General features: G+C 55.9%; 13 protein-coding genes across 13 annotated transcripts; 7 read left to right on the forward strand and 6 right to left on the reverse strand.

The window, feature by feature from the left end:
* The first annotated feature begins 188 nt into the window (after window positions 1-188).
* L226DRAFT_534531 (uncharacterized protein) lies at window positions 189-1,651 on the forward strand. Its single transcript, XM_067680695.1, has 4 exons — window positions 189-254; window positions 326-1,088; window positions 1,142-1,520; window positions 1,576-1,651. The coding sequence occupies exons 2-4, from the start codon at window positions 674-676 to the stop codon at window positions 1,577-1,579; spliced, it is 798 nt and encodes a 265-aa protein (XP_067536187.1). The 5' UTR covers window positions 189-254; window positions 326-673; the 3' UTR covers window positions 1,580-1,651.
* Window positions 1,366-2,983, reverse strand: L226DRAFT_507500 (uncharacterized protein). Its single transcript, XM_067678129.1, has 5 exons — window positions 2,762-2,983; window positions 2,652-2,703; window positions 2,495-2,586; window positions 1,865-2,432; window positions 1,366-1,800 (listed from the first exon to the last, which is right to left on the reverse strand). Exons 1-5 carry the CDS (start codon window positions 2,913-2,915, stop codon window positions 1,737-1,739), a joined length of 930 nt encoding a protein of 309 aa, XP_067536188.1. The 5' UTR covers window positions 2,916-2,983; the 3' UTR covers window positions 1,366-1,736.
* A 353-nt stretch (window positions 2,984-3,336) lies between these two features.
* On the forward strand, window positions 3,337-6,660 carry L226DRAFT_507503 (uncharacterized protein). Its single transcript, XM_067678130.1, has 2 exons — window positions 3,337-4,297; window positions 4,347-6,660. The coding sequence occupies exons 1-2, from the start codon at window positions 3,402-3,404 to the stop codon at window positions 6,448-6,450; spliced, it is 3,000 nt and encodes a 999-aa protein (XP_067536189.1). The 5' UTR covers window positions 3,337-3,401; the 3' UTR covers window positions 6,451-6,660.
* On the reverse strand, window positions 6,603-8,427 carry L226DRAFT_50144 (uncharacterized protein). Its single transcript, XM_067677834.1, has 4 exons — window positions 8,194-8,427; window positions 7,332-8,133; window positions 6,840-7,269; window positions 6,603-6,771 (listed from the first exon to the last, which is right to left on the reverse strand). Exons 1-4 carry the CDS (start codon window positions 8,335-8,337, stop codon window positions 6,756-6,758), a joined length of 1,392 nt encoding a protein of 463 aa, XP_067536190.1. The 5' UTR covers window positions 8,338-8,427; the 3' UTR covers window positions 6,603-6,755.
* On the reverse strand, window positions 8,380-9,166 carry L226DRAFT_50313 (uncharacterized protein). Its single transcript, XM_067677919.1, has 2 exons — window positions 8,583-9,166; window positions 8,380-8,524 (listed from the first exon to the last, which is right to left on the reverse strand). Exons 1-2 carry the CDS (start codon window positions 9,008-9,010, stop codon window positions 8,518-8,520), a joined length of 435 nt encoding a protein of 144 aa, XP_067536191.1. The 5' UTR covers window positions 9,011-9,166; the 3' UTR covers window positions 8,380-8,517.
* Window positions 9,167-9,372: 206 nt separating this feature from the next.
* Window positions 9,373-10,812, reverse strand: L226DRAFT_485848 (uncharacterized protein; the record flags this gene model as incomplete). The annotated part of the gene is made up of 2 exons (XM_067677132.1): window positions 9,373-10,487; window positions 10,536-10,812. The coding sequence occupies 2 exons, from the start codon at window positions 10,810-10,812 to the stop codon at window positions 9,436-9,438; spliced, it is 1,329 nt and encodes a 442-aa protein (XP_067536192.1). The 3' UTR covers window positions 9,373-9,435.
* Window positions 10,813-11,103: 291 nt separating this feature from the next.
* On the forward strand, window positions 11,104-12,313 carry L226DRAFT_50251 (uncharacterized protein). The gene is made up of 3 exons (XM_067677882.1): window positions 11,104-11,379; window positions 11,435-12,104; window positions 12,159-12,313. The coding sequence occupies exons 1-2, from the start codon at window positions 11,199-11,201 to the stop codon at window positions 12,082-12,084; spliced, it is 831 nt and encodes a 276-aa protein (XP_067536193.1). The 5' UTR covers window positions 11,104-11,198; the 3' UTR covers window positions 12,085-12,104; window positions 12,159-12,313.
* Window positions 12,314-12,882: 569 nt separating this feature from the next.
* On the forward strand, window positions 12,883-14,551 carry L226DRAFT_50281 (uncharacterized protein). Its single transcript, XM_067677903.1, has 4 exons — window positions 12,883-13,019; window positions 13,071-13,920; window positions 13,992-14,407; window positions 14,462-14,551. The coding sequence occupies exons 2-4, from the start codon at window positions 13,080-13,082 to the stop codon at window positions 14,480-14,482; spliced, it is 1,278 nt and encodes a 425-aa protein (XP_067536194.1). The 5' UTR covers window positions 12,883-13,019; window positions 13,071-13,079; the 3' UTR covers window positions 14,483-14,551.
* Window positions 14,552-17,657: 3,106 nt separating this feature from the next.
* L226DRAFT_50349 (L-glutamine D-fructose 6-phosphate amidotransferase) lies at window positions 17,658-20,307 on the forward strand. Its single transcript, XM_067677938.1, has 5 exons — window positions 17,658-18,406; window positions 18,461-19,245; window positions 19,308-19,525; window positions 19,585-19,959; window positions 20,019-20,307. Exons 1-5 carry the CDS (start codon window positions 17,737-17,739, stop codon window positions 20,041-20,043), a joined length of 2,073 nt encoding a protein of 690 aa, XP_067536195.1. The 5' UTR covers window positions 17,658-17,736; the 3' UTR covers window positions 20,044-20,307.
* A 264-nt stretch (window positions 20,308-20,571) lies between these two features.
* L226DRAFT_570622 (uncharacterized protein) lies at window positions 20,572-21,270 on the reverse strand (the record flags this gene model as incomplete). Its single annotated transcript, XM_067684455.1, has 3 exons — window positions 20,572-20,997; window positions 21,059-21,190; window positions 21,244-21,270. The coding sequence occupies 3 exons, from the start codon at window positions 21,268-21,270 to the stop codon at window positions 20,572-20,574; spliced, it is 585 nt and encodes a 194-aa protein (XP_067536196.1).
* A 1,448-nt stretch (window positions 21,271-22,718) lies between these two features.
* Window positions 22,719-24,808, forward strand: L226DRAFT_50427 (uncharacterized protein). Its single transcript, XM_067677976.1, has 9 exons — window positions 22,719-22,921; window positions 22,990-23,161; window positions 23,253-23,295; window positions 23,370-23,532; window positions 23,593-23,695; window positions 23,758-23,887; window positions 23,945-24,059; window positions 24,126-24,200; window positions 24,261-24,808. Exons 2-9 carry the CDS (start codon window positions 23,101-23,103, stop codon window positions 24,663-24,665), a joined length of 1,095 nt encoding a protein of 364 aa, XP_067536197.1. The 5' UTR covers window positions 22,719-22,921; window positions 22,990-23,100; the 3' UTR covers window positions 24,666-24,808.
* A 405-nt stretch (window positions 24,809-25,213) lies between these two features.
* On the reverse strand, window positions 25,214-26,126 carry L226DRAFT_50454 (uncharacterized protein). Its single transcript, XM_067677988.1, has 2 exons — window positions 25,905-26,126; window positions 25,214-25,697 (listed from the first exon to the last, which is right to left on the reverse strand). Exons 1-2 carry the CDS (start codon window positions 26,043-26,045, stop codon window positions 25,479-25,481), a joined length of 360 nt encoding a protein of 119 aa, XP_067536198.1. The 5' UTR covers window positions 26,046-26,126; the 3' UTR covers window positions 25,214-25,478.
* Window positions 26,006-27,203, forward strand: L226DRAFT_50439 (uncharacterized protein). Its single transcript, XM_067677983.1, has 4 exons — window positions 26,006-26,126; window positions 26,178-26,617; window positions 26,676-27,021; window positions 27,078-27,203. Exons 2-3 carry the CDS (start codon window positions 26,189-26,191, stop codon window positions 26,766-26,768), a joined length of 522 nt encoding a protein of 173 aa, XP_067536199.1. The 5' UTR covers window positions 26,006-26,126; window positions 26,178-26,188; the 3' UTR covers window positions 26,769-27,021; window positions 27,078-27,203.
* The last annotated feature ends 242 nt before the right edge of the window (window positions 27,204-27,445 follow it).

The following is a 27,445-nucleotide window of genomic DNA, read 5'->3' on the forward strand; positions in this document are numbered from 1 at the left end:
CAAAAACTTCCACGCGGTGCGTCTAGAAGTACCGAGGATGCATGCGCATTTGTGGGTCCGTAGAGACTTATGATTCGACCCCCTCTTCCAGTACATCCTGCACAACTGCATGCTGGACCTTGAAGCTTGACCGGTTCATATTCTATCTCAAGCAACTCCTCCACCATACATGAATCTCTTCGAAAGCAGCTTCTCCGAGCTTCTGGGAGAAAACGACGGTCGCTCACAGAAGTTGCAGGGTCCGAGACTAGGAGGTGCGCTTAAACTTGCATTGTCGCGTTGTCCCTAATGTTTGTATCAAGTCTGACCGACTTACGCATGCCAGTGACGTCTCTCCATCTTCCTGGAGAGATCACGGATATCATAATCAGCTATGTGGATGATAATAGCACGTTGTGCAGCTGCATGCGCGTTTGCCGCGAATGGGCTCCTGCGAGCAGAGCAGTCCTCTTCGAAGAAATATCGATCAAGAGCCCCTCTTCATATGACCTGCTTGTGCAACGGGTATTTCACTCGGCTTCACTCAAGTCATACCTCCAGTACACGCGTACCTTCAGGATTGATCCCCTCTATCCGGACCCCGTCGCTCACTCTTGTCTGTTGTTTTGGGATATGGCCGGTCATCTACCTGCCTTGCGAACCCTTACGCTAGGTAGCCTTGACTGGAGCAAAAATGGTCAAGGTCCCCGGGCAACTGAACCACTACTCCTCTCTCGATTCGACCAACTTCGGAGATTGTCACTGCGCGACTGCCGCATGCCGTCCTTCTCTCTACGACCTTTCTCTCTTCCATGTCACATGGCCACCTGTACCTCCCTTCAATCCCGTCTTTCCCCAAGTCTACCAACGTCCAGCTTTGGGCCGCTTGTCTATCTACTTCGCGGTCCAAGACGCCGTCACTGACTCACTGTTTTCATGGCTTAGCCAAACCCATTCACGAACTTCCATTTCCCACTTGCTCCTCTTCTCTCATGAGTCGAGCGCCTTGTTCCGCATCTCCGCGGCCTCTTTGCGCCCAGGCACTCTTGATCGCCTAACGATTCTGGGCTCTCACATGGTTCTGACCACGTTGAAAGTGAACATGGCTTGTTCGTAGACCTCAGCCTTCTCCGTTGATGACAATCTGATCCTTGTTATCTAGCGAACCTAACTCTGGCCGTATATCCAAGCGTTCATACCCTATTCCTCTACGCAGACGCGGTGAACCCCTCAGTCAAGGAGGGCGGCATCAGTTTCTGGAAGACACTTGAGTTCATGCTTAGAGATGCCCAATTCCACCTCCGACGTCTCTATGTACGCAATGTGTCGGCAGGCCTTCTAGGTCTCCAAGAAGATCGCATAGATTCGGACCTAGTCGACGTCATTCTCTCCCGGGACAATTTCAAGGATTTGCAGTTTGTACAGTTCACCGTGGTACTTAGCGGGACAACAACCCTATCAATGCCAGTGTTGACGCGGACCGTTCAGTCGCGGCTGCCCGGCCTACACTCGCGTAGACTGATCAGAGTTGTACCGTGGCGGTGAGTTCAGTGGTCTATCGCTTATACCTACTCACCCACAACCCGCTATATGTAGATGAGTCCCGAGGAAATCGCTCGTCAAGCAAGAGACCCGAATATTTCCTCCAAGAGATTCATCCTTCACCCTGCACATCATCTCCGAATATAATCTATGCGTTGTTTACTGCTCGTAGCTATGGATTGCGTTGACGACATGACGCATGTGCCGACCACTTGTCAATGGTACCCGAGGGCATTCAGAACGAGATGCGCAATCCACGAATGCGAGTGCGTCGTCGGGCTGGCGAGCACCATGCTCAGCACATAATGGTCACCGCCCACCAAGTATAGTAGATAACACTCACTGATACTCGTCCCAGAATACGACCTCATCCGGATCGTCGCACACCGTCAACGTCTTGGTCTCTCCGTAGGCGCCCGTTAGGCAGCTCCCGTAGGCTCCGAGCGGTGCGAAGCCATACGCTGTCGGCGTGCCGTAGTAATCGAAGCTCATGAACAACGGGATCAGGTCGACGTGCTTAAAGCCACCGCCTTGGGTTTGTGCATTTTGGAAGAGTGCCGAGAGTTCGTAGCTGAACGTCCGCAGTCCCTTCTTCGTCTGCGCGTCGACGTAGAAGTCGTATGGGATGCGCGAAAGGTCGGGATACGAAAGAAGCAGGATCTCTGCGCGAGGATAGGCAGACGCGAGCGCAGCTTTCGACGACATGAGCGCGTGGAAGGACTGCGCAGCGGTCACGTTGGGGTTGAAGAGGGGGTCGTTGGCGCCGCCTAGGAGAACGAAGAGCGGGCGAGCGAACGACACGTTCGATGGTGGGGTCTTGAGGAAGTTCGCAACCTGCTGATCCACGGATGGGACAGCGATACTCGACCCAGGCCCTGTGTAACCTTGGACGAGAGCGTTGGAAGTAGTTGCTAAAGGAACAGACGCACAGTCAGCCTACAGTGGTGCTTTAGTTGGTTGAGGGGATCCATACCTCCCCCGACTGCATAGTCCACGAGAGGTGTGGTCAGGTTATCCGCGACATATTCAATCCAGACGGGGCCGTTGGAGAAACGACCTCCAGCGCTGTCAGTGTTCGAGATACCAATCTGTCAGCAAGATATGGCACCAAACATCGCGCGAAGACGCACTAGTGAGGATCTGCCGGCCACGTATGATTGGAAATTTCCCATGCGCCCTTCCCTGTATGAGGGGTGCTTAGTGAAAAGTACCGCACATATCACCAACACTAGAGACGTACCGTTGTCTGTGAACGAATCCCCAAAGGCGACAACGGCGGAGAAAGCTCTAGAGCCACCATTGGCCACAGCGGGAGCGGCGAGGTTGCGTGAAACAAGGGCAAGGATGACTGCGGCACTCACTACGACGCGAGCAAGATGCATGTCGAACATCATGATCTAAGGACGCTTCAACGTGCAGGTAGTCGCCTACTGACAACGAAAGAAGGCGGAGGCTGACCTGGGACGGTCAGCTTGGTAGACCGCTGTTATGTGCGGGACCATCAATCATATGGTTGGCCATATGCCAGCATCGATGACAGATTGCAATTACTAGCCATATAACGTCATGTTTCACCTGAGACGCGGCCAACTACTGTACTGACTAATGTTCATACATTCTCGTTGTCGGACATAGTGACGATGCCCGGATATCGTCTTGGTGTGCTGACTTCCGCATTCTCCCCTGAGGGAGCAACGGCTGAGTAATCGTGATGATGCGGTTGGCCACAAGGAGATATTTGGCGTTGTTGTCCAAAGGCTTTGACGCCCGCCCAGAACGGCAACGCGCGTCTGGCAGTTTGTCGGACGCTCTGGTGTCCCCTTCCTTCCTCCGTCTTCGTCTTCTTGGTTAGCCATTGCTGAGCTCCTGGCGACTTCGCCATGGCACACGCCGCAAAACCGTCAGTCGATAGCGAGATGCACGAACTCAATGCCGAGGCCGACCTCCTCGAACAGAAGACGACCGTCGTTCCAGCTGGCGCGAACGGGGAGGACACAAGACTACAGCCGCATAACTCAGATCCAGATGCGCAGGCGATGGTCATTGAATCTCTGCGCAACCAGGTGCAAGATCTGTTCTCTCAGGTCTCGCAGCTCAACAACAAGCTTGTGCGTTCATATGACCGTGTCTCCGACCTCGAGGATGAGCTACATGTCACCTCCGCCAACCTCCGCCAAGCAACACTCCAGATCTCCCAGCTTGAGCTTGAGCGCACCCAGCATCTCTCTGCCCTCAGCACGGGGTTGCTTGTTGAGAAGTCTCACGTAACCGCCGAGCTCACCCGCCTCATGGAGAAAGCCACCGAAGAGGCAGCGCGGCGCGGACAGGCCGAGAGTGCGCGAGCAGAGATTGAGAAGGACCTGGATGATCTCAGTGCGGGTTTGTTCGGTCAAGCGAACACGATGGTCGCGGAAGCGCGGATCGCGGAGGCCAGGAGTGCACGCAAGCTCGAGGAGACCGAGGCCGCATTGCGCAGTGCCGAAGAGGTGGTGGGTGCTTTGCAAGCGCAGATGCAAGCTCTGGAGTCGGAGAAGGAGCGGGCGGACAGGCGGGTTGAGGATATGAGGGTTCGGATGGGCAAAGGCAAGTGGATCGACCGCTCTCCGGATAGTCCTCGCGCTATGCGGCGCCAACTGCTCTCCTCGCATGTCCCCTACCATGAGTTCCTCATTTTCGTGTCTCATCTCCGAGCTATCCGCCCCGCCTCTGTCCAACCACCCGCAATGTCTACTCTACTCCCCCTTCCGCTTCTGGCAAGACTCGTATCTGAAGATTCGTACGTCGCTCCCCTTCCTGGTGTTGTAAGTTTGCTCACTCTCTTCCAGTGACCCCACTGTACGTCTTGACCTCGCCCCATCGCTCAATTGGCTCTCTCGCCGGTCTGTGATTGCCGCTATTCACAGTGGTCAGCTCACGGTAGAGCCCATGCACTTCACGACCCTCTTGGAGGAGCTGGCTCCCCCGAGTATACCCGCTAGTTCTCATCATACCCACATTGCCTGCGCTCTTTGCGGGATGCCCATCTATTCTACCTCTACCGACTCCCCTGCGAGCACGCCAACTACCCCCAACGGACCCCGTTCTGCCTCACAAAGCGCGTCTTGGTCGACCAACCTGTTCAAAAACGTACGCGCTGGCGAACTCAACCTTCCTACCGCATTCACAGGTCACAACCGATACTCGCAGTTCGGTTCACCGAACGCGGAGCCTCCCTCACAGCTCTATATATTCCGGTTAGACGCCACATCGACCGGCCTCCCCGTCTCCCTTCCCATCTCTCAGCAGCAGATTACGCCGCGTCAGTCCATTTACCCGCTGTGTACAACAGGGTGGTGCCTTGCGAGGCTGCGGTCGACGTGCTCGCTTTGGGCATTTGTCCGCACAAGCATCGTCGAGAAGATATGGGAAGAATCGCCCATCGCAACACCGCCGAATGGCCATGGAAGGCCTGGCGTAAACGGCATCGAACAGAAGCAGGATGGACCGAACGGTATTGTGACCGATAAGCAGAATGCCATTCAGGTGCCACCGCGGAAAACGAAGATGGGCCTAGGTTCGCTCTGGGGATCGATGCAACGCAGCTTGAGCGGTACGCGTGAACCCGAGAGGGAGAAGGCCGCAGAAACTGCGAAACCCGACGCGCGACCAAAGCTTCCCCCACGAGACCCTTCACGCAAGATCCTCCCTCCACCTCCGCCGTCTCACCCTGCTGTCTCGCATACTCCAAAAAACTCCGTTTCTGCTAGTGTCCACAGGGTCCCACCTCCGTTCAAGGACTCCAACCCTTCTCCCACTCCTTCGGCGCCTACTTCCGTACCTGCACCTGCACCTGCCACGCCCGCCGTTCCGCCGCCATTGCCGAAGAGGAATCGGGAGAGAGACACGAGGTCCGCAACTCCCGACGTCGAAGCCAAGGCGGAGGCGAACGGTGTCCCGAATGGGCAGGCTGACCCCTCTAGCGAGCCTACGAAGGAAGAATCCCCTGCAGAGCCTGTGAAGGATTCGGACGAAGCCTCTACTTCTCCAGCCCAAACTTCGGGTGAGGATGTATCCAAACCGGAGGACACCCTTGAAGATCCCACCGTCACCCCCAAGCCTGAGCTCGTAGTCCCTTCGACCATCTCCCGCGCAACATCAAATGACTCCTTCACGACCCCCACGGAAGAGCTTGCGCCACCTCTCGATGTGTCCCTCGCTGCGGCGTCCGTCGCGCTCCCATCATCCCAGGAATCATCACCTATTGTACAAGAGACGGTGTCTACAACTGAGCCGACGACCGATGCATCGCCTGCAGATACCACAGCCCCTGCTCCGAGTGCACCGTCTGCTCCTAAGGACGACAAGCCGCCCTCACGAACGGGTTCACCCGCGCCTCCACCCCTCCCACGTAGGGCTGCCGCTCGAGCGCGTCCGTCCTCCACCCTCGTGCAGAACACGGAGCCCGCGAGGACAGATAGCACCGAGGCTGCTCCAACGAGCAAAGAGGAAGCTACACCGACTTCCGAACAAGAACCTGCGGCACCGGCACCTCCCCAGGATGCACCGGTCACAGAGGAGTCCATTCCCGTGACAGCAGAGCCTGAGCAGATCCCGAGTGCGGAGGAGGATCCTGTTCCCGCGGATGCTCAGCCCCAGTCTGAAGCGCCGGCCGGTGTTAGTGAGGAGGCCGAGGAGGCGGCTAAGGAGGAGGCTGCCCCTGCTGCTGATGCGAAGGAGATCCACGTCAACGGCGATGTTTCTCCCGCTGATGCAGTATCTGTGCCGGAGTCGAACTCGACCGTGGAACCCGAGGCGGAGGCGAAGGACGAGGAGAGGCTGGATGACGGCCAGTACGTCGGGGACGCGACGTGGGAGGAGCGTACATACAAGGAGCTCATCCGGTTGCGGGAGGAGATGTTCTGGGCGAGGATTGGCGCTGCTGTGCATTGAGTGCAAGTGGGGGTTGGGGTGCGGTGGACAACTTCTGAGCACTTGGATGCAGATACCGTTGGATATCTATGGTTATGGTCTATGGTAGGCGTTGTTGTATCGGACACTCACTGGCAGTGAATCTAATAGAACCATATGGACTGGGAATAACATGGATACGTCTATGCGAGGTGGGATAGCGAACGGTACTGAACTGACGTAATGTCCTCCCACTATGAACCATCTAGGTTGAACCTCCTGACCCACCATACCCCTCGTCACAGCCTCCCCTTCCCCTTCCCCTTCGAAGGTCCCTGACAAAGTCCTCAGACTTGGACAAGTCTGTTCGGAGACAGTACCAGGGATGTCAGCACATATGCATACCGATGACAAGGCGCATGTGAACGTACCCCGTCCAGCGAACCGAGATGATACCACCTAACGCAGTACTAGTCTTCGGCAGCTTCTGCTGAACAAGGTGAAGGATCCGTGCCTCCGCATCTGCCGCCTCGGACTCGGAGTAGCTCTCGAGTCCCCGAACGGCAAAATCGATGCTCTGGAGCCCGCGGAAGGCACCTCGTTGGAGAATCGCTTCCAGACGTTCTAGACCGTCGTCCTCGATGGTGGCCGGTCGAAGGGGTTGCTCCAAGATGACGGGGCCGGGCAACTGCCTTGTTTTCAACCACACACTGAACCCGAGGTGATGGATGCGGGACTGGATGGGCAGATCGTGGAGCATGCGAGCGACGGTATGCCAATGTCCCTGCGAGCGCCGTCCGATGTTAAACTTGAGCTCTTGGAGAGACTTGAGGCTTCGAAGCGCGAGATCTTCGAGGAGCGCTGCTGACGCGATAAGCTGACAGAACAAGTTGAAGTAAACAGACGACTCGGAGAACACGCACGCAACGAGATATCTAACTTCACGAGTCCCGGTGTTACAGCCTCGACAAAACCCATGTATTCGTGAGCGTGCAGAGATGTGTCCGCTCGCGCAAACCTGAATGAGAGATCGCGAAGGGAGCCTCGTGTTGGTGTGTGAGAGAGCCAATGGAGGAATGGGGCAAGACAGTCGTCGACACGGTATTTCATGAGGTACAACGTCTTTAAAGCCGTCCGAGCGGAGTCTCTGTAGCATGTTGCAAGATCCCCACCGCGTGCATGCGGCCACGTCACATTCACCAACTGCAGGTTTTCCAAGGACGATAGGACGGAGACCATCCGGCGCAACATGTGCGCCGAAGGCAACTTGCAATCATACAGCGACAACTCCTTTAGGAGGGAGAAGCGGGATATCGCCAGATGGGCATGAGGGTGTGGCGGTCGACTGATCCAATCAGCGTTCTCGATCGTCAGAGACTCGAGGTTGGGGAGGTGGCCGGCGAAGTCGTGTATGAAGCGATGCGTCCATTGCTGTCGTTCGCCGCTTGGTGAGTGTCCGGATGGATCTGTGAGCCATACGCTCTCTGTCGCGGCTAAATACGGGTTTGAATGGGGAGGATGGAGTAGGTTGTCGACAAACGAATTGTACGCGGTCGCGGAGGTGAGATCGACGAATTGGAGGAGTCGCGACCTGCTTGCAGGGAGCCAGTCCCTACAGATCAAAGCACATTTGAGTAGGATTCTGTTCAATTGGGGCAAAGATTCGTCTGTAATAGACGCGATGATGTTGTCGACGAGCTCTGGAGGCAGGTATGGTGGCATGAGCTGCCAGTGAGTGGATGCAATCAGTTCTGTTGTTCGAATCGGCGTGCCAAACTCACTCACTTGTACTGGTAGATCGGGAGCAGTGACGTTGTGAGGTAGACGAGGTTCGTTGCTACGGTACAGCTCGCGAAGGGGTGATGCAATCAAGACTCGGATGGCCTCACAATTTGTCTCGTGGTCAGCCCACTTGAGACAGACGCACATGCATAACGCTCACCTACAACTTTGAAGCAGTTTCGTCTTCAGAGTAGGCATACAGCTATCGGCTGTCCACAATGCTCCTCCCGCCTGTCTGGGTCTTGTTCGCGGTTGCGTCCCAGGACACTTCGACCGTTCTCGGCCATATTCCGACTCGGTGCTCCGCGCTCTAAGGGCAAGAAGGAGCTAGGGGCTGCAGGTATTTCAGCATATACACAGCCACCATGTTCAAGAGCCACTGTCGCACGTACCCTTCCCAGATGACCGAGATGATGCCTCTCTGTGCAACGTTCGGGAGTTTCCGCTGAACCAGCCCCAGTATACGTGCTTTCGCATCTGCTATCTCGAATTCACTGTGGTTGATGAGCCCCCCAACAGCGAATGTGACGCTCTCGAGATCTCCGCCCCTGTCTCCTTGCAAGATTTCCTCTAAGACCTCCAGACCATCGTCTTCCATGGTGACAGGCTGAAGTTCATCCCATAACGTGGAGTCGGGCGATTGACTCGTCTTTGACCACAAATTGAATGTTAGATGGTGGATGCGGGAGTCGGAAGGCAAGGCGAGAAGTTGGCGGGATATGGCGCGCCAATCCTGAGCGGGTGAATGACATTGGAAGACGAGGTGATGTAAAGACCTGAAGTCCTGGAAGGGGAGATCTCCGAGGGGCTCTGTTTGCATAAGGTAGCGATCTCAAGGCGCGTGTAAACGAATGGCGATATACGTACCACGAAAGGAAATGTCCAACTTCACGAGTCCTGGCGCAACCGCCCTAAGGAAAGCTATGTAATCATCGGCGTACGGCAGTATCACCTCCTCGGGCCAGATTAAGTGTAGTACGAGGTCGCGCACGGAGGTTCGTGTAGATGTATGCGAGAGCCAGGTCAGGAATTGGGCGAGACACTCCGTGGACTCGACATAGGCTACAAGATGCAACGTCTTCAAAGCCGGACCAGGTGCAGGATTGTTCAGTAAACATACCTCCAAGAGATACGCACTGGATACGCACGGACACAGCGCTCTCTAAACCGCTCGCAATACTAGCAGCACTGTTGAGCGAACACGTCTTCAGTCTAGGATTACACAACAGAGACACATGCATACGACTAGTGATGGTCCCTAGCCCTCCTCCTGGACGACTCGTATCTATCCTTCGAACGAGAACGAGAACGGTCATTCCGGCTGTCCCGATCACGCTCGCGGTCTCGGTCCTTGCGTGAGTCGTAGTCGTCGTCTCGTCGACGGTCCCGTTCTCGGTCCCGATCGCGTTCACGTTCTTTATAGCGTTCGCGGTCACCGTCTCGGTATCTATCACGGTCGCGGTTATCGCGCCGACCGTCTCGATCCCTGCGGCCATCCGGAGACGGTGACCTTGAAGCACGTCGGGAGCCACTCCGTGAGTCCCTCTCGCGCTCGCTCTCGCCATCCCTGCCCTCTCCCGACCGCTCCTTCTTGATCACGGGCACGTACCGCCTCTCGGGACGCGCCTTGAATCCCTTCTTCCCCTTACTCCCGTCATCGAAGACCTCCTTCTCCTTGGCGCCTATTCCTAGGAGAGCCGGGCGAGACTGCGGGAGCCAGGGCTCGACGAGGCCCTTGTTCTTCCTGCTCGCCGCTGTGCCCTCCTTCCACCCCATCCCTCGGAGCAGTGCGGCACCGAACTGCGACACCGGCACACGCTCGTAGTCCTCTAGCGTGGCGGAGTCGGGTAGCTCGACAACATCCTGCTTGTATGCTTCGTCCTCCGTCACGGCGGGGATGATGTCAATTTGGGGACCATCGATACCAGCGTCATCGCCGGGAGCAGCACTTGCGAGGATGGCGCGGAGGGCCTTCTGGTCATCCGTCTCCTCCTTCACCTCCTCAGCGGGAGGCGCGCGCGTGGCTTCGACATCAGGCATAGGAACATCTTCTTCAACTTCAAGCTTGACACGCTTCCGTACCTGCAAGCCAGATGCCTGCGGCCCCGAGTTGATAGTGTCGCGGGTGCCGAGCCCCCCAACGGAGCCGTCTGCTCCTGTGGTCGCGGCGGCGCTCGGGGGCACATACATCTGTTTGCGCTTGCGAGCGAGCTCCCGCCAGTCGCGGTTCTTGAGTGCAGGTATGACAAGCGGGCCTTGCGGCTTCGGCTTTTCATGGAGTCTGCCAGAGTAGTGTGCTGCTGTGAGTTGAGGACCCGCACAGCGCGAAGAACGTGAGGAGACACACCGCTGTGCACCGAACTGATCAAACGCTGTCACAAGCTCGTCCTCCGCTTCTGATCCTTCATCTGAGCTGTCGCGTTCGCTGTGCGTGCGCGACTTCGGGGTTGGCGGGGTGCCGCGTCCGAGAGGACTGTTGGGAGTGCTTGTACCGGAGAGATGTCGAGGGAGTGTGGGCACCTTGAAGGTGGAAGACTCGGAGTCTGAGCCCCCATGCGACGCTGGAGTAGGTCGCCGGATGGTGAAAGACACCTTGCTCGCCGAAGCTGATGAGGAGGACATGACGGGCAGCGACGAAGAGACAGGTTGCACAACGGACCCATCTCGAGCAAGCTCCCCCGCACTGGTGACGTGAAAATGTTACGTCAGCTGCCGGGAAAGGAAGTCTGCCCGTTGTTGACCTTGAAGTTGTGCTCGTCGTCGTCGAACTTGAACGCATCGCCATCGTACGCTGCTGCTGCCCCTTCTCTCTCTCCTCTGCTTATCGCGTGGGTACAGTCTGACACAGTCTGGCAGCCTAACACTTCCGGCGGTGTGGGAATATACCAGCAGATCTCGCGCGCGGAGTGAACTCGTCGGACTTCTCGCTGCCTCGTGTATCTCTGCACGCTACCTGGCGAGTCATTCTGCCCGTTTCGTCGACACACGCTTCCCTTTGTGCACCCGTTATGGCCCCCAGAACAAAAAGGGCCGCAGATGCCATCGATAAACGAAGGCCCCGGCGACAGCATATAATCCTCCAGACCCTCCCGCCCGTCGTTTTCTCCACCCCTACCAACACCATCTCCATCCGACTCGCCATGTCTACCGCCAGCGTGAAATCAGACACCTTGTCTTTGGGCTCTGCTCGTAAGTCCATGTTACTTGACATGTGGTCGCTTGCATTCATATCGTGTTGTCGTAGCTTCTGCACGGTCGTCTCTCCAGTCTTCTCAGTCTGCCCAAGCGCAGGATCCGGTGGGGGATGGCAAGCATTCTCCATCGTTGAGTGACATCGTCAGTACCGACATGGTGAAAACCTCGGTACTGACACAGGCCATAAACTCGCTTCACGCTCGCATCGACCAACGGGATGCGTCGCTCAGGCAGGAGCTGCAGGTGGCCAGGGATGAGCTTCGTGCGGAGACGAAGCAGCAAGGCGATAGGCTGGAGGCGAAGATTGACCACGCCTTGGAGCATGACCTGCCCTTGCAGTTCCTCGCCGTCTACAATAGGATAGACGACGTCGAGAAGACCATGACTGAGAATTTCCGAGCGGTGGACCGCAAGTTGGAGCTCATCACGCACATGCTGCAACAGATGCAGCAAGGTGTTCAAGCCCCACCCCTCATCGTTGAACAGCCTCCATCTCCCACCTTGGAATTCGCCAGCGACGATTCCGAGCGCGACGCGGCGGGTCCTTCTTCTCCCCGCCACCATCAAGGCCTCTCTGCCGAGGCGAGGGCCGATAGGGACAGCGTCTCATCATCCACGAGGAAACTCGAGGGTGTACTCAGGCGGATTCATGGGATAACTTTCGGGGCTCTGAATCGGAAGAAGAGCGCTTCGCAGTGAGCGGATGCCGTCTTCTCAAGGTGCGTTACGTCGTCGTGCATGCTGTAGGGCCGCGCTGACGGTCAGCACTGCAGCCACACCCTATCCACTCACTCTTCATTAAACCATATGTTGCATCTAGTTCATTCTGAAGTGCGCTTGCATTCATCTCTTTCTCTCGGCCTGACTCGCATGGTCTCGTTCTCCCTGTCCTTCACCCGTCGCCGCGTTCATCACCCCATTCCCCATGGTTTCACGCATACCAGTCGCACTCGCGTCGCAATTGTGTACCAACAGCCCACACTCATTGACCTTTGTCTCTCTGTGCTCTTGCTATATCTCCGTCTCGCTCTCGCTCATGTTATCTCTGCTCTGACCCTGACGTGTATCCTTCTGTGTCGCACATAATCAATCATTCCTGTATATGCTCCCTCAGCGCTCAGCATCAGACGGATCCATGTTTGTCATCTGTCATGATGTTCCAGAAGCACGACGAACGTGTGAGAAGTACTGCGTTCGCGGATTGTGTCGCGGCGAAGCTCAAGGCTCGCAGTCGTCTCAGCGCATCCCTTCCTTCCTCACAGTTAGTCCGCATACTTTACTCACGCGCGTAATCTTGTAACTACCAACTAGAGGCTGGCTTGCGACCTTACTCGAACTTGAGGATGGAATTCGCAGGTATGTCGCGATTGCGTTTTACAGCACCGATTGCAGCTGATGCATTCTAGTTCCACTCAGTCACAACGTAAGCCATCCTCGCCCTCTGATCGAGACGATGGATAATTCCGTGGTATGCTTCGGCCCGAACGCAGTCCTTTTCGCCCTGATGAGGCGCCAGTTCACCCTAGGAGACTTATCCTTGCCCTCCCACCTAACGCATCCTGCACCTTGTACCGTTCCAACCTCTTTCTCATCCGACTCTGTCTCCCTTGTCCGACTCCGCCGAATCGCGCAAGGTGCGTCAGTCGAATATCAGTCGTGGCGGATAGAGCTCACACGAGGCTTAGGTGTAGATCATGCCCGCTTACATCCCCCCAGAAATCATCGACGACATCATCTCAGCTGTATCTGTCGACCGCGACAGATACCCCGGGTACTACACCCTCGCCAAGATGTGCGCCCACACCCTCGCCATGTGTGCTCTTGTCTGTCGGGCCTGGCTACCAAGGAGCAGGACCAGACTGTTCGAGGTCATTTGCATCAGGAACCAACACAGCTACGACCTGCTCGTCGAGAGGGTTGTATGGTCGGGGACAATGAGCAAGTATCTCCCTTCCGTGAAGAGCCTTTACCTCGAGGAAGATAGTGAACATAGCCTCAGCTCAGCGGCTCGTCTATTCCTCATCGAGTTCACAGGAAAACTCCCGGGATTGCGTGAACTGTATGTCAACCATCTAGATTGGACCCACCAGCAACCTTGCGTCAAGTGGCCTCTGCTGCTGTCACAGTTCCGCACCATCACATACCTGAGACTCGATGATTGTCGATTCTCTTCCTTCAACGATGTCCGACGCCTGCTCACCGCGTTACCGCTGCTCTCCACCCTCCAAATCTCACTGCTCAAATGGCCCACGGTCTCCCAGGAACTGCACCTGCACACGACACCCCGTTCATGCACATGTTGGCCAGAGTTGCGCACCCTGGACATCTACTATCCTGAAGCCGTCATGCCGCGACGCGGCTTGGAGACGCTCCTCAAGTGGATCACAGCAGCGCTAGGTGCCAGTGGACCGACCGTCAAAAAGCTGTCCTGTGGCTTCTACGGCTTGCCTCCCACCGGGTTGTTGCGCGCAACTGCGGTGGATTTCGTGCGTCGTGTTGGGCAGTCTGTCACAGATCTCCATGTACGATTGGTCGGTATGTATGATTCTGCATGTCGTCAATTGTTCAATATTCATTGATGATGCTTCTTGTTACCTGATGCCTAGACAACCTGCCTCTATCGGAGTTCATTGCTCTCAAATACTTGTCTTGCGACCTCTACAGATATCAGGGCAATTGGGGGCGTGTGGCCTCAGTCCTGCAGGACGTCTCATCAAAGACGATACAATCCATCACGTTCTATACCTACACCCTGAGTCGCAGCCAGAGAGTGATACCAGTGCTCTCCGAGGATAACAACGACGGCAATTTGTTACATTTCGATCATGACTCGCTCGAGGAACTCGATCGCGTCCTCTCCCATGATCCATTTCGCAATCTCCAGGAGGTCATCTTCGAGGTAGACGCACATGAGAAGGATCAGGAAGAGCTTCTCCGCGCACACGCCAGGAGATACTTGCCCAATCTATGCGAACGTCGGAAGATCCTCCGCGTTAAGATTTATAGAGGACTGGAAGGTTTGGTGAGTACCTTGGACATGTTCATCGTCATGAGATACTAATCACCCCTTCTACAGGAGGTCGACAGAGAACTTTAAGGACGCGCTGTGTCTGGCCAAGTAACCGGGCGGCCCACGACCTGCAAGGCCCGCGACGTAGCATCCGGAACCTCATCATCATGCTTCCATGGCTTCGCTTCTTATTCCATCAAATCCAAGTCCCAACTATCTGTATCTCAGGCCGTCCGTGCGGACGTGACACACCTTCCTCCGGCTCTATCCGAGTCTCTTACGATCTCTATCCCCATGTGACCACTATACATCAACCCTTTCGACCACTCTTTCGCCCTCGCCGCATTCGCCGGAGTGGCCGCCGCTGTAGTCGAGGCAGTGTGGAGAGCTGGCCCATACATGCGAAGACATGCGAAGGGGGACCTCGCGTGCACGCTTTTCTGGCTGAGCAGCCCCAGTAGCTCTCTCGCTGGACTCGAACTCGCAACGTCACCGGGGTGAAGACGGACGGTTGGGACACTACGAACGGTCGAGAATCCTACACGATCCTCGGTCCTCGGGTGCCAGTGGACGGCTCGACCTCCACATCCGTGCTTTTCAGGCCCTGCCCAACCCCTCTAACCTTGAGTACGGACAGTCGACGACGGCACGAGCAGTCAAGTAGGACGACGAGGTTGGACTCCTGGTTCAGCGGAAGATACTAGTCGTTCAGCGACTTCGAGTCAAGTACTAGTAGCGCCTGACTTTCGGTGACGCTCTCTGACTCAGGCTCACGGTCTGAATTGAAAACCCGAAGGTTTGCGATGACTCTCGCGGAGTCAAAGTCGATGAATACTGATGAACATTATACCCATTGCCTAGATGAGCTTTTACCAGCCTGCGAAATCATTTCCCGGCTCTTCCGACTTATGACGACACTGTGCCAAGTTCGTTGCGTCTTTACGCTGGTGGATCCTTGCCACCAGTAATGGTGTAGCCTTTCCTCGATCTTCCTCGGACCCCTCAGCGATCGTGAACCGTCCTAGCAAGTGGTTGTGTTAAGCTGGGTGTGGCCCCCACCTCGGAGGTTGGCTATGTCCGTACGTCCAACAGACGTCCCCTGCAAATAGGTAGCCGTGCAAGTACAACTATGGTATGTCCTCGGCCAGTTCCCATCTCAAGCGACGGTTGGGGTTGTATTCCACACTATCACGCTTTTCTTTTCAAGCCAGTCTATGGGTTCTTTCTTCCCGTGTCTCGAAAGCACAGATCCCTTACTTATCATCAAGGTTGTGGATCGTTCGACGCCGAACGTCTACATCCGTATACTTGGAATCGATACCTATGGACCGAAATACTGGACAGTTATACACTGTATGTACGAGATTACTCTCCGAACCTACTTACACATGCCCGATCTCCTCGCCGCTCGCGTTGAGAGTCGCAGTCCGTCGAATGACTGACAAGTGCGACGCGGTGGGTGGCCTGTGTCCGGAATGTTCTGGCGGTTAACTGCGATGATCGCTGAGAAAGGAAGATTCATCCCAATATAAACAGAGCGTAGAAGGCCAGAGCATTACAAGAATATGCTCGACCACGTATGATCATGATAGAAAGTAGCGCAGATATATCACGAGTCCATGACCCACGGGACACAGGTATGCTCCAAGACGGCGATAGCAGCGGCCCTAGCACTGAAGAAGCATCAAGAAACGGATGAGGCGGAGGAGCCATCAGACAGAGTTACGTGACGCAGCACAGCGCTGTCCCCAGGAGGAGTGAGAGGTCGACACGTATGGTAGAACTGTGAATAGGTCGTCGTCGTTAGCGGGCGGAGGTTGTATGTGCCGGTGCGATAACGCTTCCTGAATCGCAGGAGGACGGGCATCGAGCCCGACGGCGGGGTGAATGTGGCCGCACGAAGGTTCGGACATAGGCATCACTTCACCGTGGTTGCTGACAACACAGTGCGAAACGTCATCGCAAGCATTCGGCCTGTAATATGTCCGAGCTATGTAGCTGCTTACGCTTCCGAGATCAGGTCGCGATGTCTTGGAGCCTGGAGGTTGCGATGACGCCGACGCCGTTCGGTCGGACTTCCTGCAGGATGATGCGCCCGGACAGCACTTTGTCCACCGAAGTTGATATGTATACTCAAACGCACGTTCAAGGGTGCAGGTGACGGCTGTCGGCGCACAGAACCCTGGACGAGCGGCGAGCGCGAATGTTGCTACGTATACTGGGCTCGATCGTCGGTCGATAGCTCGTTGGTGCTGAAACGGGTGAGAGCATGGCAGTCTGTGCACGGTTACGCACAGAAGCACACATTGACCCGCCACGAATTCGCAATGGAGGCCGCAAAGTTCAAACCGGTGCTTGGCCAGCGAGTAGGCTGTGCGGTCGTTGAGCGGAGAAGACACAGGCGAGAGGCCCGCGGCAGGAACAGAAACCACAGCATTGGCTAGGTGCTGACGTAACTTGCCTTCTTTGGGTCTAATCGCGACGCGTCCAATATATTAAGCTCTTCCGCTCTCTCTCTCGGTTCCAACACTTCCGTCTCCCTCTCCCCATCCCCCATCCTCACCTCCTGCTTGTCTTCCCTCACGTCGCACTCCCCGCAACCCTGTTCACGTCCCGCAACGCCCCGAAAGCCCCACTCAACCGACTCGACTGACTCGAACATCGTAGATAATCATGTGCGGAATCTTCGCGTACTGCAGCTTCCTCCAGGAGAAGGTGAGCCTTGTTTTCGATCATATACGCGCAAGACAGAGTGGGAAACGTGTATATGCTGTCGCGTCGGCGTGTTTGTGGGCGTTGAGCGCGTCTGGGTCGTCTCGAAGGAGGACTGCCGCCGTGAGCGGTACGTCTGCTCGGGGGGAACGCGATGCTCTCTGTCTGCAGATAGAGGGGAAGGCCCGCAGCGTGTCCCCAACGTGTCTTTCCGCGTTGGCGTTATGCTCTGGGGATGGTCTTTATGACATCACGATATTCGGAAGCCACCCTACCCGTGGTGCAGGCGCGACGGATGCTGATCTTGTTGGATCTGGTGCCTGCCATGCGATGATCTTCGTGTTCTGGAGGAGCGACACACCTCACACTGGCTCGGTTCGACGTGAATCTGGGTGTGGAAGTCTTCCGCATGGCCATTCTTCAATTATGTTGCCCTTCCGCTTGTTTCAATTCCGCCCCATCCTCGCCTGACGCGTGACGCTTCGTCCCGTAGTCTGCGTCGCCAGTATGCGTACGTCTATAGGCTATGTGCTCAGTGAGGCGTAATTGGGCAAGCGGACTGTCATCAACTTCGATTTAACTTCTGTTTGCCTGCGGAGGCGGGCGGCATTTAGTCCCGTCTGAATTATATGCTAATCTGCGCGCAACAGGATCGGAAGACGATCTGTGAGATTCTGTGCAGTGGACTCGCTCGCCAGGAGTATCGCGGTTACGACTCCGCGGGCATCGGTATTGATGGCGACAAGCCCGGAGAGATGTTCTTCTTCAAGGAGGTCGGCAAGGTCGCTGGCCTTCGCAAGCGCATCGCTGAATCCAACGTCGACACGACCAAGACCTTCGTCTCCCAGGTTTCGATTGCTCACACCCGTTGGGCGACCCACGGTCCTCCTTCGATTGTGAACTGCCACCCTCTCAAGTCCGACCCCAAGGCCGAGTTCACCGTCGTTCACAACGGCATTGTGACGAACGCCGCTGCTCTCCGTCTCGTTCTGCAGAAGCGCGGGTACAAGTTTGAGTCGGAGACGGATACCGAAGCTGTCGCGATCCTCGCGAAGTACATCTACGACTCCCAGCCCGACAAGCGTCCCAACTTCACGGAGCTTATCAAAACTGTGCTCAAGGAGCTTGAGGGTTCTTTCGCGTTCGTCTTCAAGTCGTCTCATTACCCGAACGAGATCGTCACCGCTCGTCGTGGTTCACCTCTTCTCATCGGCGTCAAGACCGAGAAGAAACTGAAGGTTGACTTTGTCGATGTCGAGTTCGCCGGTCCAGAGAGCGATGCGAAGAGCGGCAATGCTCGTACGTCTCGCGTTTCAACACGACTGTCGCAACATGCTAACTAGATGTTCGTAGTTGCGCCCCCGACCTCTCCCGGCGGTCTTCTTGCACCCCCTCAGTCCTCCAGCATGCTCCGCACCCAGTCTCGCGCATTCATGTCCGAGGACGGTCTTCCCCAGCCCATCGAGTTCTTCGTTGCTTCGGACGCTTCCGCTATCGTCGAGCACACGAAGCGCGTGCTTTACCTCGAGGACGACGATATCGCTCACATCGCCGAGGGCGAGCTTCACATTCACCGTCTGCGTCGCAACGAGGAGGGTGCTCCTCCCCAGTCGACGCACCGTACCATCGAGACGCTTGAGATCGAGATCGCGGAAATCATGAAGGGCAAGTTCGACCACTTCATGCAGAAGGAGATCTACGAGCAGCCCGAGTCAGTCGTCAACACCATGCGTGGTCGTGTCAACTTTGACCAGCACCGCATCACGCTCGGTGGCCTCCGCGCCTATCTCAACATTATTCGCCGCGGCCGTCGCATCGTGTTTTGCGCGTGCGGTACGAGCTATCACTCTTGCATTGCTACCCGTGCTATCTTTGAGGAGCTCACTGAGATCCCCGTCTCCGTCGAGCTCGCCTCCGACTTCCTTGACAGGAAGACGCCGATCTTCCGTGACGACATCTGCGTGTTCGTCAGTCAGAGTGGTGAGACTGCCGACACGATCCTTGCTCTCCGTTACTGCCAGGAGCGTGGAGCGCTCTGCGTCGGAGTCGTCAACACTGTCGGTTCGACGATCTCGCGTGAGACCCACTGCGGTGTCCACATCAACGCTGGTCCGGAGATTGGTGTCGCGTCGACGAAGGTGAGAGTTCACATCATCACTCGAAAGACTGTCGCGCTAAATCTGCCTTGTCCTATGCTTAGGCGTACACCTCGCAATACATCGCGCTTCTCATGATTGCTCTCCAGCTCTCTGAGGACCGCATCTCGCTCACGGAGCGTCGCAACCAGATCATCGAGGGCCTCCACGCGCTCCCCGGCCAGATCAAGAAGGTGCTTGACGGTGACAAGGGTCTTCAGGAGCTCGCGACTGGCGTCCTCTCAAACCAGCGGAGTCTGCTTATTATGGGTCGTGGCTACCAGTGAGTATATGCGCATTCCCCGTTGCCGTAAAATATATCTAACAAGCGACTCCCAACAGGTACGCGACGTGCTTGGAGGGCGCACTCAAGATCAAGGAGATCTCGTACATGCACTCGGAGGGCATCCTCGCGGGCGAGCTCAAGCACGGCCCGCTCGCGCTGATCGACGAGAACATGCCGGTGATCATCGTCATGACACAGGACTCCCTGTACCCGAAGGTGCAGAGCGCGTACGCGCAGATCACCGCGCGCAAGGCGCAGCCGATCGTGGTGTGCAACGAGGACGACGATGGCATCCCGAAGGGCTGCAAGACGATCCGCGTGCCCCGCACGGTCGACTGTCTCCAGGGCCTGCTCAACATCATCCCGCTCCAGCTGCTCTCGTACCACCTCGCTGTCATGAACGGGTTCGACGTCGACTTCCCGAGGAACTTGTGAGTACCTTCTGACTCACCTACAGCAATGTGGCAAGAAAGCTGACGATCTTGTGCAGGGCAAAGTCTGTCACGACGGAGTAAGCGCTGCGGCCGCAGTCGAACGTGTGCATGCGCACGGGGTTCGGATGCGCATGGATAATGCGAGGGGGAGATGAGCCGTAAGATATGAAGGAAAACGGATGTACCAATGAAGCCAATCCACGGACGATCACAGCAAAACGGACTATTGGACGTCGCCCGCCTTCGGGGACGTCCCGCAGCACGTACAAACACATTCTTTTTCTTAGATCCTTGTCGAGCATACGTATGATTCCCGCTCCTGTCGATTCCTTGTGGGTCAAGGGCAAGTTCTTCTTTGTTGTCGATTCATGTTTCCATCCATTTTTCTGATAGCTGTAGGTGGGACTCGGTTTCGAGTAGTGTAATATCATGTTAGACACGTTTAGCATCACAAACGCAGTCCTGTCCACGCAATATCAGCGACATGGAGAAAACTCTCTGGGTTACGCGCCACAGCATACGCATTGAATCTTGCTAAAATATACAGGTCCTAAGGCTATATGCTACATGGTAGGCTTATTGGATGTATAGGATGCACGAAGACATCGCTCAGTAGGTAGTATGACCGCTGCCCGTCACGTCGGACAGGGTGTTCGCGTTCTGCAGCCCGCCAAGGTGACGATTCTCGGGGTGCGCACCATGGGCGACGGCGCGCTCGCGGCGCATGAGAGCCTCCTTCTCGAGACGCTCCGCCTCCGCGATCTCCGCGCTCTGCATCTTGAACGCGCCCGCCTCTTGCTCCTTCTGGAAGCCCTTCTCCTTCAGAGCCTGGCTCCCGACCATCGTGCCAAGCCCGCGCTCGGCTTTGCCTGCGAGGCGGCCACCGCTCGAGCCTGAACGGGTGTTGTCGGGGTTGATGTGCGAGGCGGGCGGGACAGGGGGGTCGTTCGCGCCTGCGGCCATCCCCATCCCGGGACCTGCACCGGGTCCGCCTGCGTTACGGGCGTACTGGTCATTACCCATATGGGCCTGCTGCTGGAGATAGGAGCGGCGAGGTGAGTGTACGATTCGAGACTACGGATGTGAACTGACGAACGTTTGCGCCATATGCACCCTGATTGGGCTGGGCACCCTGACTGTACTGCTGCTGGGTGCCTGCGGTGAGATTGGGGTCGTTAGGAGCCGCGAGCGGGTCGTCGTGACGGCCGTGGTGGGTGGTATCAGTTTTCTTGAGGGAGGTTGGTGAGCAATCACGTTTGAGCTCGTGTAGAAGCCACATACCTTATTGTGCTTTCCAAAAAGAGGCATGATGATGATTATACGTGGATAAGAACGAAGATCGGTTGAGTAGAGGAGGTCGTTAGGGTCGTAACGATGAAAGTTAGAAGAGCTCGAGGTGGTTGTTGTTGTGGGAAACCTCTGTATTGCTAGGCTGCAGTATATATGCGATTGCAGGAGGTGTGGTGCCCGTAGACCCCGCAGCATCCCATGCTCCATGAGGATGACGCGATGACCTCCTGTTCCTTAAGCCTGGAGTACTGTCTCCGCGTCATAGTGTGTCTGGTTCCCCGCCGGGACTGAAAGCTGCGGGCATGGAGCGATATGGAGAGGTAACCAGGTAAGGCAGGGCACAGTCAGGAGGGGAAAACCCCACGTCAGCGGTGGGGCAAGGGTGGCGGACTCCATCGCAGGGTTTGTACGGTCAGTCCAGACTCACCTATGCCATTCACCCTGTCGCGCATACCGATTCGATTTAGATGATCAGAATGTCCGACCTCCGAGTCCTGCAAGCATCGTCTGAGCCGATGAAATAGGTAGTGCATCGGTGGGCTGGCTAGCTCTGGATCTGGGCGGGTTTTGCCGACGTGTAAGCGCTAGACGGTAGTGTTTGAGCGCCTGAGAGTCTTCAGGTTCAACGACTACACAAGTGCTGCTGTACCGACACTACTGCACACTGACATTCCAATACATTCTATATCCAACATGGAGAGCAAAGAATAATGATGCCGGTATGAGAATTCTTGTTCCAAAGTCTTATGACTTACGTGCACTGGTACTGTAGGTTGTGAAATTAGTAGAACTCACCCGACTACACGTCGGATCAGGACTGATATCTGGTTGCCAGCATGCGGCGCAGGTGGAAAGTTGGCTTGGCTTGCAAACTCGGAGAAATCAGCAAGGAAGCAGCGCCCATAAAGCCATACCGGTCCCATGCACGGCTCAGGAACCACAGGCAGGTCTTCCGGATCGTCAGTCTGCATCTGACAGTCTCGTACAGCCTGTGACGTGCTCTCTCTGGTGGTTCTATGCGTACCATGGTTCAATGTAACCATACTTGCCATGAACGCAGCCTCGTGAGTATTGTCCATTACACTAATAGCTGCATTCTGACAGTTCGCAACAGCTATGATTATCCGGGCCTGCAACCACAAAGGCGCAGGTTCCACGCCATACCGCTTCGTCCACCTTTGAATGACGCAGTCTGCCATCGCTTCCCAACGAAGCGACTATCTTCCGCTCCATATCGGAGTCTCAGCGCGCTGGGGCTCTTTATGATACGCACGCACGCAAAGCTGCTATCCGGATACGGGTTCGCCAAGTTAATCCTGTCCTTTCCATCAGACAAGTTCAGCTAACCAGCCTCGCTCTCTAGACTCCAGAGGGTCGTAACCAACCGCGCTGGAAGATCGGCGGCGACAACTCTCCCATCATCAACTACCTGTCGACGACGCCTGTCCCCCTGCCCACGCGGGCCTGATGGTTTGACAGGTGGACTGATCGAGTCACCAGTTGAGCGGCGGACCGAAGTTGGTCCCTCCCAGCGCAGCCGTACCGTACGTGCAGGTTCGTCGCTCTATGGCCCCATTGCCCACAGCCATGAGAACCCGCTGGCAGGAGCTGAGATAGACGATTGGCCCGCCAAGTTCAAACCTGATGCTGTAGCTGAGATCCGCCTCCGGTAAGCTGCGAGCTGCGTGAGGGGCGGGACACCAGGTTGGTATATAGTCCTGACCCGTCATATTGCAGACGCCCTGCTGTCTCTCGTTCTCTTGCTGCCCCTTGTGGCATTGGTATCCCGTCTAGCAGACGTACACGACACGTCCGACGTCACCGTCCAAAAGGATAGTTGGCAGGACGATGATCTCCTACGAACAACAGCTCGACTTTGCGAAGCTCTTCGGGGAGAGTCTCTTCTATGGTGCGTCCTATCCCCGCCGTCTAGTGCACGTCGCACGCAGAGCTAAATTCTCGTAACTATTCCACCTCTTTTCCGCGTGTGGATATATCAGGAGCGGACTGTACGCTCATGCTCGCAGTGCTCCACATACAGCTGTACGTCGATCTAACCCTCAACCCGTACGCCGGTGCGACGTAGAATCCCGCTGACGCACAAGCGCTGTCCACAGGACGTCTCGTCATCTCCTTCCGACGCACAAAGTTCTACTCTACATTTCCGATCTGATTTTTCTCCTGGTCACTGCGCACTTCACCTTCCTACTCTATGAGATCTTCTCCGGGACGGTCCCACCGCGCGTGCTACAGGCTGCGGTTGCGACTGCCCAGATCGAGGTGCAGTCCCTCCCATTCTACTTGCGGCTTACCACAACTAACCTGTACTTGGGCTCTCAGCTAGCACTTGGAGACTTTGTGCTCGTATGGCGGGTATGGGTCGTCTGGAGCCGGGACTGGCGTATCGTCATACTCCCCATTCTGACGCTAGTTGCAAGCCTCGGTACGCCTTCTGTTGTCTCTTGCGTCACTTAATCCGCAGACTGACTTTGTATTCACATATAGTGGTGGGCTTAGCGTCGGCGATAGAAGCCAACTCTTACAACGCTCTATCCAAAATTCTCCCCGTACCGGGAGTCATCATGGCCGTGATCAACAATTCACTATGCACTATCCTCATCGTGTCACGGTTAGCGTAAGTTACATAAATTCATGGCTCGCTCTCTTCTGACTTCTTTCTCGTGTGTCTCAGGTATCTGGACCGGTTAATTAACGGGCACCTTGCGTTTGGTGCCGGTAGAGACAAGACCTATAGGGGTGTCATCCTGATGATGGTCGAGTCCGGCGCTGTACTCACCATCGTGAACGTGAGTTTCTCGGTCTCTACAGCTGCGTGTGGGACTGACAAAAGATCTTGTTATGCGTGTTTATAGATTATTAGTCTCGTTCTGGAGCGAATGAGACACCCAGGTCTTCATGTCGTGCTCAACATCCTCGTGCCTCTCGCTGTATGTCTTAGACACTCTGCGCACACCCCTGCTTGTGGCTGATGCACCGTGCCTTCATAGAGCATTGTACCAACCTCGATCATCGTTCTCTCTCACCTGAAGCTCTCCCCAGGGGACACGGTAATGGACACCATAACCGTGCGCTTCGCATCGCGCTTCGAGGACTCCGCTGTAGGGGCCGGACGCCTGAGAGGCCATGTTAGGCAGAGACAAGGCGGTCAAGGTCCGCCCGAGTTGACAACCATCTCCAGCTGCGACTCGGCGTGTCCGTCAGACGTGTCCTCGGTGAGATTCTCTGTGGACATGGACGTTGAGAAGGGGTTCGGCGCCACGTGTGCGTCGGACGCGTCGAGCGTGAACGGCGAGGTCAACAAACTAAGCCCTGGAGAGCTTCCGTCTCGATGGGTATCTAGAAGCAGTGCGTCTTGCTCTACGATGGTCCAAGTGCCTGAAGAGCCCGAGTAGTGAACCGTACCTTCACGGTGCCTATGGAAGTCGATGGCACTGTCATCATGAATATTGTGGTCCATGTATGTTAGGGATTGTGACATTTAGAACGGTATACTAGTACTTTGTACCAATTCGAATCAGATCATTCTGCCCTGCCATTGTTGGTCGTACCAAGCCTGTCGATAGTACCGCACCGTCGTCGGCCCGGAGCGGGCCCCGAGCTCGGCAACGACCGAGTGCCCAGGCGACTGCAGCAGCTTGGCGCTACAACGCCATTCTTCCTCTACCATCCCAACCCATCTCGCGAGATCAATGCAGCAAGACTACAGGTTCTTGGCATTGGTGAGAAAGTATCGCATCAAGTGTCACACCGTACCTGTCAATGAGCGAACACGAGCACACGCTAGTCGACGCGCATCATGTAGCTCGCCCCCGACAGCCAGCAAGGAGTACTCTGGATACTTGCCCTAGTTGTATGCGGGAACCGCTGCTGGATTGTCCATGGTATGTTCAGTCTAAGCGCAATTCTTTCGCGACAGTCATTAGCCAATCGTTTCCCATAGCAGATGCCAGACTGCACCGCGGACCACTTTCTCTTCCACGCGCTGTCGGAGCTCCGATCCTGTGAAATCCTCGCTTCTAGACACTAGTAAGACTAGGAGTCAGCATACCGTCCGAAGGCCCATTGCGTACATGAGAGCCCGAAGACAACGGGGCTGCGAAGTGTCGCTACCATTCAGACATATTGTGCCAGCCTTTGACGGGATCGGCGGTGGTCTCGATATCGACCGTGTCCAAGCTTCCTATGGATACCGAACAGAGTTTTCTTCACGTCACGTCCATAGCACTGACCAATGAATTGAGCCAGCACGCCGCAGCTACCACGGACCAGACGATGACGATAGCACGTCCGAGGGTCGAACGTGCTGCAGCAAGGTAAATCATATACAAATTGCTGAGGCGATTTTCTTTCGCAGCATTCCGCAGATCCACATCCTCGTACGACGAGCAGTTGGATTTCGCGAATGTTCTCGGAGATCTTCTATGGTATGTTCCTCGCCCGTCTGTCCTTTACTGGGAGATACTGACTTCAGGCCTCGTTGCCATCTGTCCAATCCTCGATGGTGCCGATGGCGTTTTGATGCTTGACGTCGTGTATATTGTATGTTCACTTGCACGTACGGCTGGTCTACTTCGCGCTGACGCGCGAGTTCGTCACAGACGCAACGACGCATATTTCGCTTCCGCTATAATGAATGCCTCAGTAGTGGTACGGTACCGCCATGTGTTCTGCAGTCCGCAGTCACTCTCGCACAGCACGGTGAGGACGGGGTATATGCACCTTGAGCACCCTCTCGCACGGTGCCTGCAGCTACTGCTGGACGATGGCTCCATTTAGCGTGTATGGGTGGTCTGGAGCCGCGACGTTCGCGTCATAGTGCTCCCGATCCTCGCATCTTCCGCAGGCTTCATTCAGTATGTATTCGATTCGTAGCAGGAATAACTGCTGACCCCGGACGTGCGCAGTTGTCAGCTTGATGTATACGGCCGACTCCATCTCATACGGTGCATTATCGAATATCCTGCCAATGCCGAACGTCGGCCAAATACGACGATGTGCACTGCATCGATCGTCAGACGCTTCGTGTCAGTGGCATCTTGTTCCGACGCAGGACGCAGGACGATTTCTCATCTTCGTGGCTTCCATCCCCCGTTCTTTCGACGACTGGATCCACAGGCATCCCGCGTTCGGTTTCGGGATGGACATGAGGGTCATTCTCGTGGTCTTCGAACCGGGGTGCGATCTTCACAAATGTCAACGTAGGCTGTGTTCCGTCGGACACAGGCCGCAGGATGGTGCAGGCCGCAGGCTGACACAACCTTGTCTTATTAAAACAGCCTTCGTCCTCGAGCGGATGCGACACCCCGGCCACCACGTCATAGTGAATACTTGTGCTCCCCTCACTGTGCGTTGTGCCTTCTCCTGCATTCCTGAACACAAATGTTAACGTATTTGGTCAACAGTCGAACTGCGACCTCAGTCCCGCCTCTTCCTCGCAGAACATCGATCGTCGTACTCTCCCACCTCTTCAGGTAATAACAGGTACGGGGCGCTAACAGTGCGCTTCGCGTCGCAGCGTCGCAGCTCGAAGACTCCGCCTTCGCGGCTTCGCTCCCAGGCAGCGCTCCCGGTAGCGCTCCCAAGTACGACTTGACGCGCAAGTGTCCGAACGACCATCGTGCTCGTCGATGCAATCTACGTCCGATGTGGAAAAGTAGAGCCGATATTTGGGTGCGACAAGCGGTGAAGGATGTTAGGAGGAGCTGTGCGAGTCCCCCACGAAATGACTCGGTCTCCGCTCGCATACTTGTAAGCATATGCGTGATAATCTCTGTCATCTGGGTGTTCTCACGCGTGTCGGACAGGTTCCACATTGTTGTTTCTCGCCCCGCTTTGTACGATTGGCGTGTGCGTACTTGGATGTCGTGCCTGCTGCGTTGTCGCACCATCGATGTGGGGGCTGCAGGTCCTGCCGCAATTTATTATGCCTCGTTTTCTGCACGTTCATGCGCTTCAATGATAGGTGATGGTGCGAACTGTGAGTACACTGACTGTGTCGCGGCTGCATCAATTCCGAAACACGGGAACAATTCAAGATGATGTGGCAATCGCTGCGGACACGCTGAAGATCCTCGTATTCGAAGTACGTCGCTACCGTAGCTATTATCGATTGCAGATATCCGCGAGCGTGCAGTGCTATGGCGCGTTCCGGAGAGCTTCGAAGGATCCAGTT

This window comes from Lentinus tigrinus (genome assembly GCF_003813185.1).
Source record: "Lentinus tigrinus ALCF2SS1-7 unplaced genomic scaffold L226scaffold_10, whole genome shotgun sequence".
In the NCBI taxonomy this organism is placed as follows: Eukaryota; Fungi; Basidiomycota; class Agaricomycetes; order Polyporales; family Polyporaceae; genus Lentinus; species Lentinus tigrinus.